This window comes from Saimiri boliviensis, chromosome 11 (genome assembly GCF_048565385.1).
Source record: "Saimiri boliviensis isolate mSaiBol1 chromosome 11, mSaiBol1.pri, whole genome shotgun sequence".
NCBI classification, from domain to species: domain Eukaryota; kingdom Metazoa; phylum Chordata; class Mammalia; order Primates; family Cebidae; genus Saimiri; species Saimiri boliviensis.
In genome coordinates this window covers 87389799-87403111 of record NC_133459.1, presented here as the reverse complement: position 1 = coordinate 87403111, position 13313 = coordinate 87389799, and the positions used below count along the sequence as shown (strand labels likewise).

General features: G+C 55.3%; 1 protein-coding gene across 4 annotated transcripts; it reads left to right on the top strand.

Annotated features, from left to right (window-relative positions):
* The first annotated feature begins 550 nt into the window (after positions 1-550).
* On the top strand, positions 551-13094 carry LOC101048961 (phospholipid phosphatase 2-like). 4 transcript variants are annotated; one of them, XM_074381156.1, is made up of 6 exons: positions 551-632; positions 4430-4721; positions 10018-10108; positions 10354-10411; positions 10648-10824; positions 12309-13094. In XM_074381156.1, exons 3-6 carry the CDS (start codon positions 10026-10028, stop codon positions 12570-12572), a joined length of 582 nt encoding a protein of 193 aa, XP_074237257.1. In that variant the 5' UTR covers positions 551-632; positions 4430-4721; positions 10018-10025; the 3' UTR covers positions 12573-13094. The 4 variants fall into 4 exon arrangements, with proteins under 4 accessions (XP_074237257.1, XP_074237258.1, XP_074237259.1 ...); XM_074381157.1 differs by lacking the exon at positions 551-632 and adding an exon at positions 1581-3876; XM_074381158.1 differs by lacking the exons at positions 551-632; positions 4430-4721 and having other exon boundaries at positions 9040-10108; positions 12423-13094.
* Positions 13095-13313: the final 219 nt, after the last annotated feature.

Below are 13313 nucleotides of genomic sequence, written 5' to 3'. Positions count from 1 at the left end.
CCCGTCTAATATTTGTATTTTTAGCACAGACGGGGTTTCACCATGTTGGCCAGGCTCGTCTCCAACCATTGACCACCCGTGACGGCCCGTCTCGGCCTCCTGAAGTGCTGGGATGACAGCTGTGAGCCACCACGCCCGGCCCTTTCGGAGGTTTCAAGGTGCGCAGCACGGGTGCCACTTCCTGGGAGGAAAGTAGGGGGGCCCCTACTGCGGAGCCAGAGCGCACCCTCCCAGCGGCCCCGCGGTCCTGCCGTTTGCCGCCTTCCTTCTCCACCGCGGGTACCCTCGAGCCCTGCACCACTGCGTGCGGACCGCACAGCACGGGTCAGGGCCCCGGTCTCCAGCCGCGCACGGTCCCCGCGGACCCCACACGCTCGCCCCACCCACTCCTCCCGGTGCCGCGTGCCGCTCCCCTCCCCTCTCTCTTCCCCTTCCTCCTCCCCACCCTCTCCGTCCCTCCCCTCCCCACCTCTCCTCTCCTCTCCCACTCCCCTCACCCCTACCCCACTTCCCCCTTTCTGCCCAGGACGGGCTCCGCGGCCACGTGACCTGCAGCCTGGCCAGGACGCGCAGGGAGTGGCGTCGGGGACCGTGGGCCTTCGTGCTGCTCGACGTGCTGTTCTTGCTGGTCGGTAAGAGCCATGAGGCCCCGGGTGTGGGGACCCTCCCGGACGGACACGCCCCGGTTCCGCGCAGGTTCACAGCAACCGGGAGGCTGCGCGCCTTCGTCCCTCCATGGACCCCGGAGGCCGCGCGGTACATACCTGCCAGGCCTCTGGGTTCCCGCGTCTCGGGCCGGGGGGGGGGGCTGGGGGGTCTCGAAGCGCCCGGGGTGCAGGAGCTGCCTCCCTGCCCGGCAGCAGGAAGTGGCCGTGCAAGGGCCGCCTACACCTCCCTCCCGCCGCTCCAGGCCTGAGCTGTGATTCACGCAGGAGGCGGGCCCAAGGGGTGGTAGCCGCCGTGGATCTCCCCGGACGTCCGCGCCTCTGCCCCCGGGTGGGTGCTCTGGGTGCTCGCGGAGGGGCTGACCTGGCCCTGGCGCCCAGCGCGTCGGTGGGATCCGAATCCCTGTGCCTCGGGCGGGGGAGACACTTAGAGAGAAAAGCTGGGTCCCAGGTTATGGGGCTTCGGGAGACCCAAACCTGTCCTGCGGGTTTTTGGCCAGATCGGGAAGCGGCACCCCAAGCCTCCCCCTCCCCCCCAGGATCCCGGGAACAAAGGCCTAGTGTTTGCTCTGTGGCTGAAGGGAAAATGCCCCCTCCCCCCCGCAGTTCTGTCATCGCCGGGGGCGGGGGCGTGTTCCTCCCCAGCGTGTTTCCTGGTTCTCTGGCCAAGCCCTATGACCTCCAAAGTAGACCCTTGTTAGAGGGGGCCAGGGGACAGCACGAGGTCCCCGTGGGGTGTCTGCCAGCCCTGGGTGCCATGTCCTGTGGGGTGTCTGCCAGCCCTGGGTGCCATGTCCTGTGGGGTGTCTGCCAGCCCTGGGTGCCATGTCCTGTGGGGTGTCTGCCAGCCCTGGGTGCCATGTCCTGTGGGGTGTCTGCCAGCCCTGGGTGCCATGTCCTGTGGGGTGTCTGCCAGCCCTGGGTGCCATGTCCTGTGGGGTGTCTGCCAGCCCTGGGTGCCATGTCCTGAGCAGCTGTGCTGTCAGTTACTTAAACGTGTGTGGCACTTTCTGGCAGCCAAGCGCTCAGCAGCATGCAGTAACCGAAACGGTTCTGTAAACGGCCTGTGAGGGAGGGGCAGCCTCGCGGAGTCGCCTGCTGGAGGCCGCACAGCACAGCCTGGAGGTGCTGCCAGGGTGGGGTTGGGTGTGGCTGCTGTGTGCCAAGGGTGGAGGCCAGGCCGAGGGCACCTCCATTCTGGAAGCTCCAGCCCGTCACAGTGCTGTTCACAGGTTCCAGACTGGGCTGTGGGGGCAGCGTGAGGGCGGGAAGGCCCTCGGGGGTCAAATCAAGAGAAGGTGCCTGTTCTGGGGACCCCAGGGCGAGCTTTCCAGGCAGAGGGAAGCCCGGGGCCGGTTGTCATGGGGGTGTCTGAGTCTCTAGCTGGAGTTACTGGGGCAGGGAGGTCGGAAACGGCGGCCGGTGTGAGCCTCCGCCTGCTGAGAGACGCAGGGAGCTGCTGGAGTTCTGTGACCCTGACCTTCCACTGCGCGGCAATTGCAGGAACCTCCTCCTTGGTCTCTGCCCTCACTTACGGCGGCGCCAGCCGACCCTGCGCCCCCGCAGAAGCTGGGCTCTTACATGGCAGCTCCCTCTACCCCAGCGCTCGCCTCTCCAGGCACCATCCCCACTCCGGGCCCCTGCACTGCCCGTTCTGTTCTGCATTCCGTCCGCCCTGTGAGGCAGACCTCTGCTGTCTTCACTGCTTTATTTCCCCAGACTCAGCCAGCATCAAAGGCGTGCCGTGTCCTAGGACCCTTGCAGCTGGCATGCAGGGAGGAGTGTGAGGCTCCCTGCCCCTCCTCAAACTCTCAGAATTCAGAAGAGCCACGCTTTTTTGTCCTTGCCCTGCTGGGCCAAAGACGCCTTGCCTTCTTTTCTCTCTGGGGTAGACACCCTGCGCTTTCGCTGTGCACCTGCCGCATGGAACAGGGAGCTGCCCCTGGCCCTGCGCTCTGTAGCTGACTCTGGCTTCCCAGGCCCCTCAGCTCAGCAGGGCCCCGGGAGCCCCAGTGCCATGTGACACCTTCTCTAAGTGTGGAATTCAGGAGAATGTGCCTTTGATCCCTGACTCACTGTGTGGCTGGCATGTGCCCTGGCATGAGAGTCAGTGACGGGCAGGGGCGAGCATGAAGGCACCTCCGCTGTGCCCCTGCTTTGGTGCTTTCCTGACTTCTCTGGCCAGTTCTTAGGTTGAAATAAGTCCCGCCTGTTTTAACAGATGTTTATTAAACATCCACCCTGGCCAGGCTCTGAGCAGCCTCCAGGGTCTCTGTCCTGAATACAATAGGCCCCTCCTGGTGCTGGCGGGTGGAGTGGGGGAGATTAAGTCCAGTGTCCCACAGGTGACTGCATAATGCCACATGAAACAAGAGGGAAAAAGAGCAGATCTTCTCTTTTATTTTTATTTATTTATTTTCTTTTTATAAATTGAGACAGAGTCTCACCCTGTCACCAGGCTGGAGTGCAGTGGCGCGATCCCGGCTCACTGCAACTTCCATTTTCTGGTTTTAAGCAATTCTCCTGCCTCAGCATCCCGAGTAGCTGGATTACAGGCATGCGACGCCACGCAGGGCTAAACAGACCTTTCCTTTTGTAAGAGGGACGCCGGTGTGGACAGCCGGGAGGGGAGATGAAACTGAGCGGAAGTGAGAGTCACTTTAGTGCCCAGCACGTTGTCTCACACCTGTAATCTTGGAACTTTGGGAGGCTGAGGCTGGGGGGTCGCTCCAGCCCGGGAGTTTGTGACCAGCCTGGTCAACATGAGACCGTTGTCTCTACTTTTAAAAATAGAAATAAGATACTTTGGGCAGAGAGAAGTGCCTGTGCAAAGGCCCTGAGGTGAGCATTTGCCCAGTTTGTTCAAGGAGCAGAGGGAGGGTGTGACAGGGAGAGGGCCTGGGGAGTAGTGCTCATCTGAGGGCGATGGGAAAGGAGTGTCGCTTGGGCCTCCCACATGCTGTGAGAAGAGCTCTTTCTTGCTGTCAGTGGGAGGCCTCGAGGCAGGGCAGGTGTGGGGCACAGCCCAGCTGATTGGAGAACGTCGCAGCTCCCAGGCCCTTCTCCCCCTCCAGCCTCCCTGTCGCTGGTTAATGCCCTGTATAAGTGAGGATTTTACTGCGGGGATGACTCCACCCGGTACCCCTACTGACCAGACACCATCACCCATGGGCTCATGGTCAGGGTCACCATCACGGCCACCGTCATCTTTGTAAGACAGGAGTGGTTCAGGAGGACAAGGAGGGGGCAGGATGGGGTACAGCCTAACCCTGGGTTCCTGATGCGGGTGGCCTGGAGGTCTGTGGGGAGCTGGGGGACACAGCCTTGCCCCGAGTGGTACTTGTGGGTAATGGGAACCCCCTTTTGTTTTTTGAGACGGAGTTTCACTCTTGTTGCCCAGGCTGGAGTGCAATGGCAGGGTCTCCGCTCACTGTAACTTCCGCCTCCTGGGTTCAAGTGATTCTCTTGCCTCAGTCTCCCCAGTAGCTGGGACTACAGGCATGCGCCATCACACAGGCTAGTTTTGTATTTTTAGTAGAGATGGGGTTTCACCATGTTGGTCAGGCTGGTCTTAAACGCCCGACCTCAGGTGATCCACCCACCTCAGCCTCCCAAAGTGCTGGGATGGCAGGCGTGAGCTACCGAGTCTATCTAGGGCTCCTTTAGAGTCCCCAGCTCTGCAGCAGCCTTGGGGAGGCCCGTGGGGAGGACTGAGGCCCAGTGAGGGCCCATGGGCTGACCGGGACCTCCGCTGGTCGCTGCAGCTGCCCCATGCCCAGGTCGTGGTGGGAGAAGCCTACCTGGTGCACACGGACCGGCTCTATTCCCGCTCCGACTTCACCAACTACTGGCTGCTATGTACAAGGTGCTGGGGACCTTCCTGTTCGGGGTGGCCGTGAGCCAGTCTCTGACGGACCTGGCCAAGTACACGATCAGCCGCCTGCGCCCCAACTTCCTGGCCGTCTGTGACCCCGAGTGGAGCCAGGTCAACTGCTCGATCTACGTGCAGCTGGAGAGGGTGTGCAGGGGAAACACTGCTGACGTCACTGAGGCCAGGTGAGTGTGGATGAGCAACCTTCACTCTGGGGGGCAGTGGGAGCTGAAGAAGCCGCAGAAGCCAGGTGGTGAGGAGCCAGCAGGCAGGTGGTCAGGCAGGAGTGGGGCCTCTGGGCTCTAGGCACTCCACAGACAGCAGGAGGCCTGCAGGAGTGTGCTCTCTCCCCCGAGTCTCAGCCCTGCCCTCTTCTGCACTGTCTTCTTACCATCTCTACTGATAGGTCTTTAAACGTTTCAACTCATTGTTGTCCTTTTTAAAAAAATCAAAATATTGACTTTCAAGCCTAGGGTAATGTCAGACCAAAAAAAAAAAATCAAAATAAAATTTGTATAAGATAAAAGTCACCATTTCTTCTATTTTAATGTGTACAGTTCATTTTTAGTACATTCACAATGCTGTACAGCCATCTCCTCTACCTAATTCCAGAATATTTTCATCTCTTCAGAAGGAAACCCCACAGCATGGGGAACATGGCAAAACCCTGTCTCTACAACACATCAAAAAATTAGGACGGGCTAGGTGGCTCACGCCTATAATCCCCGCACTTTGGGAGGCTGAGGTGGGTGGATTACCTGAGGTTGGGAGTTAAGAGACCAGCCTGGCCAACATAGAGAAATCCTGTCTCTAATAAAAATACAAAATTAGCTAGGCATGGTGGCACACGCTTGTAATCCCAGCCACTCGGGAGGCTGAGGCAGGAGAATTGCTTGAACCCGGGAGGTGGAGGTTGTGGTGAGCTGAGATTGTGTCATTGCAGTCCAGCATGGGCAACAAGAGTGAAACTCCATCTCAAAGAAAAAAAAATTAGCCAGGCTTGGTGGTGGGCACCTGCAGTCCCAGCTACTGGGGAGGCTGAGATGGGAGTATCACTTGAACTCGGGTGGTAGAGGTTTCAGTGAGCCAAGATTGTGCCTACCCTAGGCTGGGTGACAGAGTGAGACCCTGTCTCAAAAAAAGGAAAGGAAACGAAATGAAGAACCCTTGTACCCATTAGCTGTCACTCCTCCCCCAGCCCCTGGCAACCACCATTATCCTATTTTCTGTCTGTAGATTTGCCTGTTCTCAATGTTTCATATAAATGGAATCATACACTATGTGGTCTTTGGTGTCTGCCTTCTCTTTTTCTTTTTCTAATTTTTTTTTTTTTTTTTTTTGAGATGGGTTTTTGCTCTTGTTGCCCAGACTGGAGTGCAATGGTGTGAACTTGGCTCACTGCAACCTCCACCTTCTGGGTTCAAGCAATTCTCCTGCCTCTGCCTCCTGAGTAGCTGGGACTACAGGCACCCACCAACACGCCTGGCTTCTCTTGTATTTTTTACTAGAGACAGGGTTTCTCCATGTTGGTCAGGCTGGTCTCGAACTACTAACCTCAGGTGATCCGCACACCCTGGCCTCCCAAAGTGCTGGGATTACAGGCATGAACCACTGTGCCTGGATTCTTTTTCTTAAAAGAATTTTGGTGGAGGGTGTGCAAGATGGCTCACACCTGTAACCCCAGCACTTTGGAAGGCCGAGGTGGGCAGATAACCTGAGGTCAGGAGTTCGAGACCAGCCCAGCCAACATGGTAAAAACCCATCTCTACTTAAAATACAAAAATTAGCTGGATGTAGTGGTGCATACCTATAATACCAGATGCTCAGGAGGCTGAGGCAGAGAATCGGTTGAACCTGGGAGGCAGAGACCACAGTGAGCCAAGATGGTGCCATTGCAGTGCCGTCTGAGTGAGAGAGTGAGACTCTGACTAAAAAAAATAAAAAATTTGGTCAGACATGGTGGTTCACATTTGTAAACCCAGCACTTTGGGGAGGCTGAGGTGGGCAAATCACTTGAGGCCAGGAGTTCGAGACCAACCAGATCAACATGGAGAAATCCCATCTCTACTAAAAATACAAAAATTAGCCCGACCTGGTTACGGATGCCTGTAATCCCAGCTAGTCAGGAGGCCGAGGCAGGAGAATCTCTTGAACCCGGGAGGCGGAGGTTGCAGTGAGCTGACTGTGGTCCAGTCCAGGAGACACGAGACTCTTTGTCTCAAGAAAAAAAAATTGTTTTTGTTTTGCTCAAAGCTACAGGAAAAAGATAAATAAAAAGAAAAAAGAGAGTAAGTAAATAGAATAAAAACAATTGTTTTTGTATGTTTTTACTGTTTGAACACAGTGCATTCTTGTGTTTTGAAAGTTCATGTTGTAATGTTCTGTCCATTTTTGCTTTATGTAATTTGGAGTTCTGTGGTTTACTACATTTACCTTTATAATTGCTCTATCTTTTTGATAGACTGACCCTTTCATCATCATGGAATGATACATATGAGTTTTGTCTCAACAATTTTCGTCTTCATGTTCATTTTGTCTGATATTAATATAGCTATTCTGGCTCTCTTTTCGTTACTGTTTGCATGGAATATTTTTTTTTCCAGTCTTGTACTTTAAACCTATTTATGTCTCTGACTCTAAAGTAAGTCTCTTATACCTAGCATAAAATTGGGCTGGGTTTTTTATGTATTGTCCAGTCTCTGATTTTTTTGAGACAGAGGCTCACTTTGTCGCCCAGGCTGGAGGACGGTGATCTCAGCTCACTGCAGCCTTGGACTCCCAGGCCAAGCCACCTTCCAGCCTCAGCCTCCCGAGTGGCTAGGACTGGCCGCCACATCCAGCTACTGTTTATTTATGTTTTTTGTAGAATCAGGGTTTTGCCATGTTGCCCAGGCTGGTCTTACTCCTCAGCTCAAGCGATCCAACCTCTGTGGCCTCCCAAACTGCTGGGATTACAGGTGTATGCCACCACGCCCAGCCATATCTTGACTTTTTATTCTTTTTTCCAGCATATATTAATCTTTTTATTGAATTAAGGCATTTAACGAATCTCCGACTTTCAGTTGGAGTGTTTAATCTATGTATAGTCAGCGTGTAATTACTGATAAGGAAGGCCCTCTGTCATTTTGTGTAGGGTTGCCTAGGTTATGTCTTCCTTATCCAGTTCCTTGTCACTGCCTTTTACTTTTTTTTTTTTTCTTTTAGTGATGAGGGTCTTGCTATCTTGCCCAGGACTTGAACTCCTGGGCTCAGACCATCTCTGCCTTCCAAGTAGCTGGGACTACAGGCATACATTACCACATCTGGCTGGTTTTTACATTTTTTTTTTTCTTAGAAATAGGGTCTGACCATGTTGCCTAGGCTGGTCTAGAATGCCTGGGCTCAAGCAGTCCTTCTGCCTTGGCCTCCCAAAGTGCTGGGTTTACAGGCATGAGCCCCCAAGCCCATTACGGCTAAATCATCTTTTTATCTCTTTTTTGAGACAGAGTCTGGCTCTGTTGCCCAGGCTGAAGTGCAGTGGTTCGATCTCGGCTCACTGCAACCTCCACTTCCTGGGTTTAAGCAATTCTCCTGTCTGAGCCTCCCCAGTAGCTGGAATTACAGGTGTGTACCACCACACCTGGCTAATTTTTGTATTTTCATTTTTATTATTTTTATTCATTTTATTTTTTGAGACAGAATCTCACTCTGTCACTAAGGCTGGAATGCAATGTACAGTGGCATGATCTTGGCCCAGTGCAATCTCTGCCTCCTGGGTTCAAGTGATTCTCCTGCCTCAGCCTCCCAAGTAGCTAGGACTATGGGCATGTACCACCACATCCTGCTAATTTTTTTGTATTTTCAGTAGAGATGGGGTTTCATCATGTTGGCCAGGCTGCTCTCGAACTCCTGATCTCAGATGATCCACCCACCTTAGCCTCCCAAAGTGCTGGGATTACAGATGTAAGCCACTGTGCCTGGCCCGGCTGAATAATCTTAACTGACCTATTTTCTTTGTTTTTTTTGAGACAGAGTCTCACTCTGTCACCCGGGCTGGAGTGCAGCGGTGCAATCTTTGCTGTCTGCAACCTCCGCCTCCTGGGTTTAAACACTTCTCCTGTTTTAGTCTTCTGAGTGCTGGGATCACAGGCATGCGCCACCACAGCTGGACAAGTTTTGTACTTTTAGTAGAGACAGGGTTTCACCATGTCAGCCAGGCTGGTCTCGAACTCCTGACCTCAGGTGAGCCGCCTGCATCAGCCTCCCAAGCAGTGGGATCACAGGCATGAGCCACTGTGCCCGACCTGTTTTATTTTGTTTTAAACTGTGTGTTTAGAATATTATAATGTGACCACTCTGGAAATAGGAGTCTCACTCCTCCCCGGGGTGTGTTCTTGCTGTTTGTTGCAGTGGTTATTTGTTTAATGACTTTTCTGACTGTGATGAGTGGACATCTCCTCCTGTTCTTTTAGCCTGGTGGTCAGCTAGTGATAGGACAGAGATGTCTTCCACGGTGAAACAAGTTTTCTCTGCCTTCACTTTCATGTCCTGCTTGTGCAGAGCTGGAAGACCAGCTGGATGTGAGCGCAGGGCCCTCGCCGGCCTCTTCCAAGCTCCTGCACCACTCTGGTCTTGTAGGTTCCAAGCCTTCATTCCCCAGAGCGTTTTATTCCCTGGCCTTTTCTCCTATGCTATTTGGCTCCTCTGTTTTTTGCCTCATCTGTTCTCGTGGCCCCAGGCAGCAGAGACTAACAAATTTGTTGTAAACGTTTCCTACAAATGTCCTCCAGGTAGCACCTTGGCACTGGGAGAATGTCCAGTCAGGTGAGATCAAGATCAGCCCTCGAGCCATACCCCTGTCCGCAGTTGCAAATAAGGCCTCTTCTCTGAACTTGTGCTGGGCGTGTGGTCTGTCACCCTCAGGCCACCACAGTCTAGGTGGTGGGAGAGGGACCAGGATGAGTTAAAACGCCACAAAGCTGTTTGTTCTGAGATCCAAATGGATTATCTTTGTTTTTTTTGTTGTTGTTGTTTTGTTTTGTTTTGTTTTGTTTTTTTGAGATGGAGTCTCGCTCTATCGCCCAGGCAGTGGCGTGACCTTGGCTCACCCCAACCTCCACCTCCCAGGTTTTCAAGTGATTCTCCTGCCTCAGCCTCCCTAGTAGCTGGGATTATAGGCATGTGGCACCATACCTGGCTAATTTTTGTATTTTTAGTAGAGATGAGGTTTCACCATGTTGGTCAGGCTGGTCTCAATCTCCTGACCTCGTGATCGCCCTGTCTTGGCCCCCCAAAGTGCAGGGATTACAGGCGTGAGCCACCATGCCCGGCCTCAACTGGATTATATTAATCAAGTGTTCCTCTGGTTCCTGCAAGCTTTTGATTAGGTCCAGAAAAGCTGATTGTGACTTTTTTCCAGTTTTTTGTTGCTTCCTATTTTCTGTGTTTCATTCGTGCCCTTCATGGGATCTCGAATTTATATAAAAAGAAATCTTCCCTCAGTTCCACAGATGGGAGAAAATCCTGAGAAGAAACGCAGTGAAAACGAAACCGGTGTTGCCTGCTTGCTGGACACTACCGTCTGCCACCCTGGGTGTTGGGTTTAGGCCTCAGAGTCTTCATGGGTGAGGTGTCTCATGCCACAGCCCCAACTGGTGACTCTGATTCCATCATCAGATAACTGGAAAGGACAGAGGGACCAGCCTGTGCTCCTGGGATTTGGTGGCCTGTAACGTCGGCAGCTCCCGTGTTGAACTCTCCCTTCTGTGGCAGGGGTGGGGGCGAGGAGAGGTTGGACAATGCCGCCTGCCCTCCGACCTGCTGCCTCTCCTTCCCCAGGTTGTCTTTCTACTCGGGACACACCTCCTTTAGGATGTACTTCGTGGTGTTCCTGGCAGTAAGTCCGTTTCTCCGGGGCTCGCCTGTCAAGTCACTCCATTCCCTGAACCTTGGTTTTCCCAACTGTAAAATGAGTGGGTCATGGTGGTGATGGGGGCACTCACTGACTTGTTTGTAAAAACAGGAGGCTCTGGGCTGGCCAGTTTTGTGCCCCCAGCCTCGGAGCTGCCATCTGTGCAGTGGGCATGGGAGGGCCTGGCAGGGCACAGGCTGAGGCGTCCTCTCCCGTCCCAGCTCTACATGCAGGCACAGCTCTGCTGGAAGTGGGCTCGGCTGCTGCACCCCACGGTCCAGTTCTTCCTGGTGGCCTTCGCCCTCTATGTGGGCTACACCCGCATGTCTGATCATAAACACCACTGGAGCGACGTCCTCACTGGCCTCCTGAAGGGGGCGCTGGTGGCTGGCCTCACTGTGAGCTTCTGACCCTGACTCACCCCCTGTGCTGTCCAGAGACCACTCCCTGCCCAACCCTGGTCCTTTCCTGCACACTCTTGCCCCACGGAGTCCTCCCCTGGGACCCCTTCCTCCAACCCTGGTCCTTCCCTGGGACCCCTCTTCCCCCCATTCCTCACCTGAGACTCCTTCCCCCCAACCCCAGTCCTTCCCTGGGACCCCCTTTTCCCTCCATTTCTCCTCTGGGACCTCCCAACCCCAGTCCATCCCAGGACCCTTCCCTCCCCTCCCACATCCTTCCCTAGGACGCCTTCCCCCAACCCCAGTTCTTGCCTGGACCCCTCCCTTCTCCCCATTTCTCCCCTGAGACCTCTTCCCCCAACCTCTGTCCTTTCTGGGACCCCTCTTCCCTGCGTTCCTCCCCTGAGACTCCTTCCCCAAATCAGTCCATACCTGGGACCCCCCTCCCCCAATTTTCCTCTGGGACCCCTTCCCCCCAACCCCAGTCCTTCCCTGGGACCCCTTTTCCCCCTGTTTCTCCTCTGGGAACCACCAATCCCAGTCCATTCCTGGACCCCTGCCTCCCCCCCCACATCCTCCCCTGGTATGCCTTCCTCCAACCTCAGTCTTTCCCTGGACCCCTCCTTTCCTCCATTCCTCCCCTGGGACCCCTTCCCTCAACCCCAGTCCTTCCCTGGACCCCTCCCTTCCCCCATTTCCTCCCCAGGACCCTTTTCCCCAACCCCAGCCCATCCCTGGGACCCCTCCTCACTCCATTCCTCCTCTGGGACCCCTTCTTCCAACACCAGTCCATCCCTGGACCCTTCCCTCCCCCCCACATCCTCCCTGGGACCCCTTCCCTCAACCCCAGTTCTTTCCTGGACCCCACCCTTCTCCCCATTTCTCCCCTGGGACCTCTTCCCCCAATCCCAGTCCTTTCTGGGGCCCCCTCCCTTCCCCCCATTCCTCCCCTGGGACCCTTTTCCCCAACCCCAGTCCATCCTTGGGACCCCTCCTTCCCCCATTCCTCTGCTGAGACTACTTCCCCCAACCCCAGTCCATTCCTGGGACCCCTCCTTCCCCCATTCCTCTGCTGAGACTACTTCCCCCAACCCCAGTCCATTCCTGGGACCCCTCCTTCCCACATTCCTCTGCTGAGACTACTTGCCCCAACCCCAGTCCTTCCCTGGTCCTCTCCCTTCCCCCCTCCACATCCTACCCTTGGACCCCTTATCCCAACCCCAGTCCATTCATGGAATCCCTCCTTCCCCCATTCCTCCCCGGGACCCCTTCCCTCAACCCCAATCCTTTCTGGGGGCCCCTCCCTTCCCCCACTTCTCCCCTGGGACCCCTCTCCCCAAACCCAGTCCTTCCCTGGACACCTTCTTCCCCTGGTTCCTTCCCTGGGTCTCCTGCCTGCATGCCGCAGTCCTTCCCTGGGCTCGTCAGTGCCCCAGTGCTCTCCACTGGTCCTCCACTAAGAGGGCTTTCTTCCCCCACAGGCACTCTTCCTCTCATTGCCCACCTGGGACCCTGTTCCTGCCCCTCCTGCTCATGCCCATGACCCTGGTGCCTGCCCAGCCCCTGCCCAGTCTCACCTTCCTCCATTCTGCCAGGTCAGCTACATCTCAGACATCTTCAAAGCCCGACCCCCACAGCACTGCCCAAAGGAGGAGGAGCTGGAACAGAAGCCCAGCCTGTCACTGACAGTGACCCTGGGTGAGGCTGACCACAACCACTATGGGTACCCACACTCCTCTTCCTGACACTGGACCCTGCCCAGGCAGGGAGTGGCTGTGAGTCCAGCTGAGGCCGGCCCCCCAGGTGGTCCCTCTGGCCCTGGGTAGGCAGTGAGGGCTCCGGACGGGCTCCAGGAACCCTGAGTAGGCTCTCCTGTCCCCTGCCCTGCACTGGACCAGAGGTCTGGGGAGGCCTAGGTAGCCCTGAGCATTTGGAGGGGGACCTGTTCCCATTGCTCCTCAATATCCCCATTCTTTTATGGGGTTAAGGAAGGGACTGTTTTGTAAACTGTAATGTACATGTGGTTTTTAGTAAAATAGGGCATTGGTTTTACGAGTGGTCTCCTTGACTCTGTTCCCTACGGTTGTTCTGGGACAGTGTTACCCCCGTCAGAGGGCTCCGCGGAGCTCAGGCGTCAGGCAGACTCACCCACTGTGATGGTGGAGGGCAGCAGCCAAGCCCGCCCCTTGTGTTTCTTTCTGCACGGCGCTGGAGTCCAGGGTCAGATGCACACGCCTTCCCTCTGCTCGTGTCCACCCCATGCACCTGGGGGCCATGCTTCTGAAATGGGTAATTCAGGGGCTGGTTTCCCTGAAGTGATGGCAGAACACACAGAGCTTACTTTTTCAACAGAAGGGTAAAGGGTACATTTGTTTCTTGTACAGATGGTAAGTGTCTGCTGATTTTTTTTTTGCACCTGGAATCTCTTATTCCCTCACCCTGCAGGGTGTTCCTATCAGGACTTAGCCTAAGGGAAGGGTGGTGTA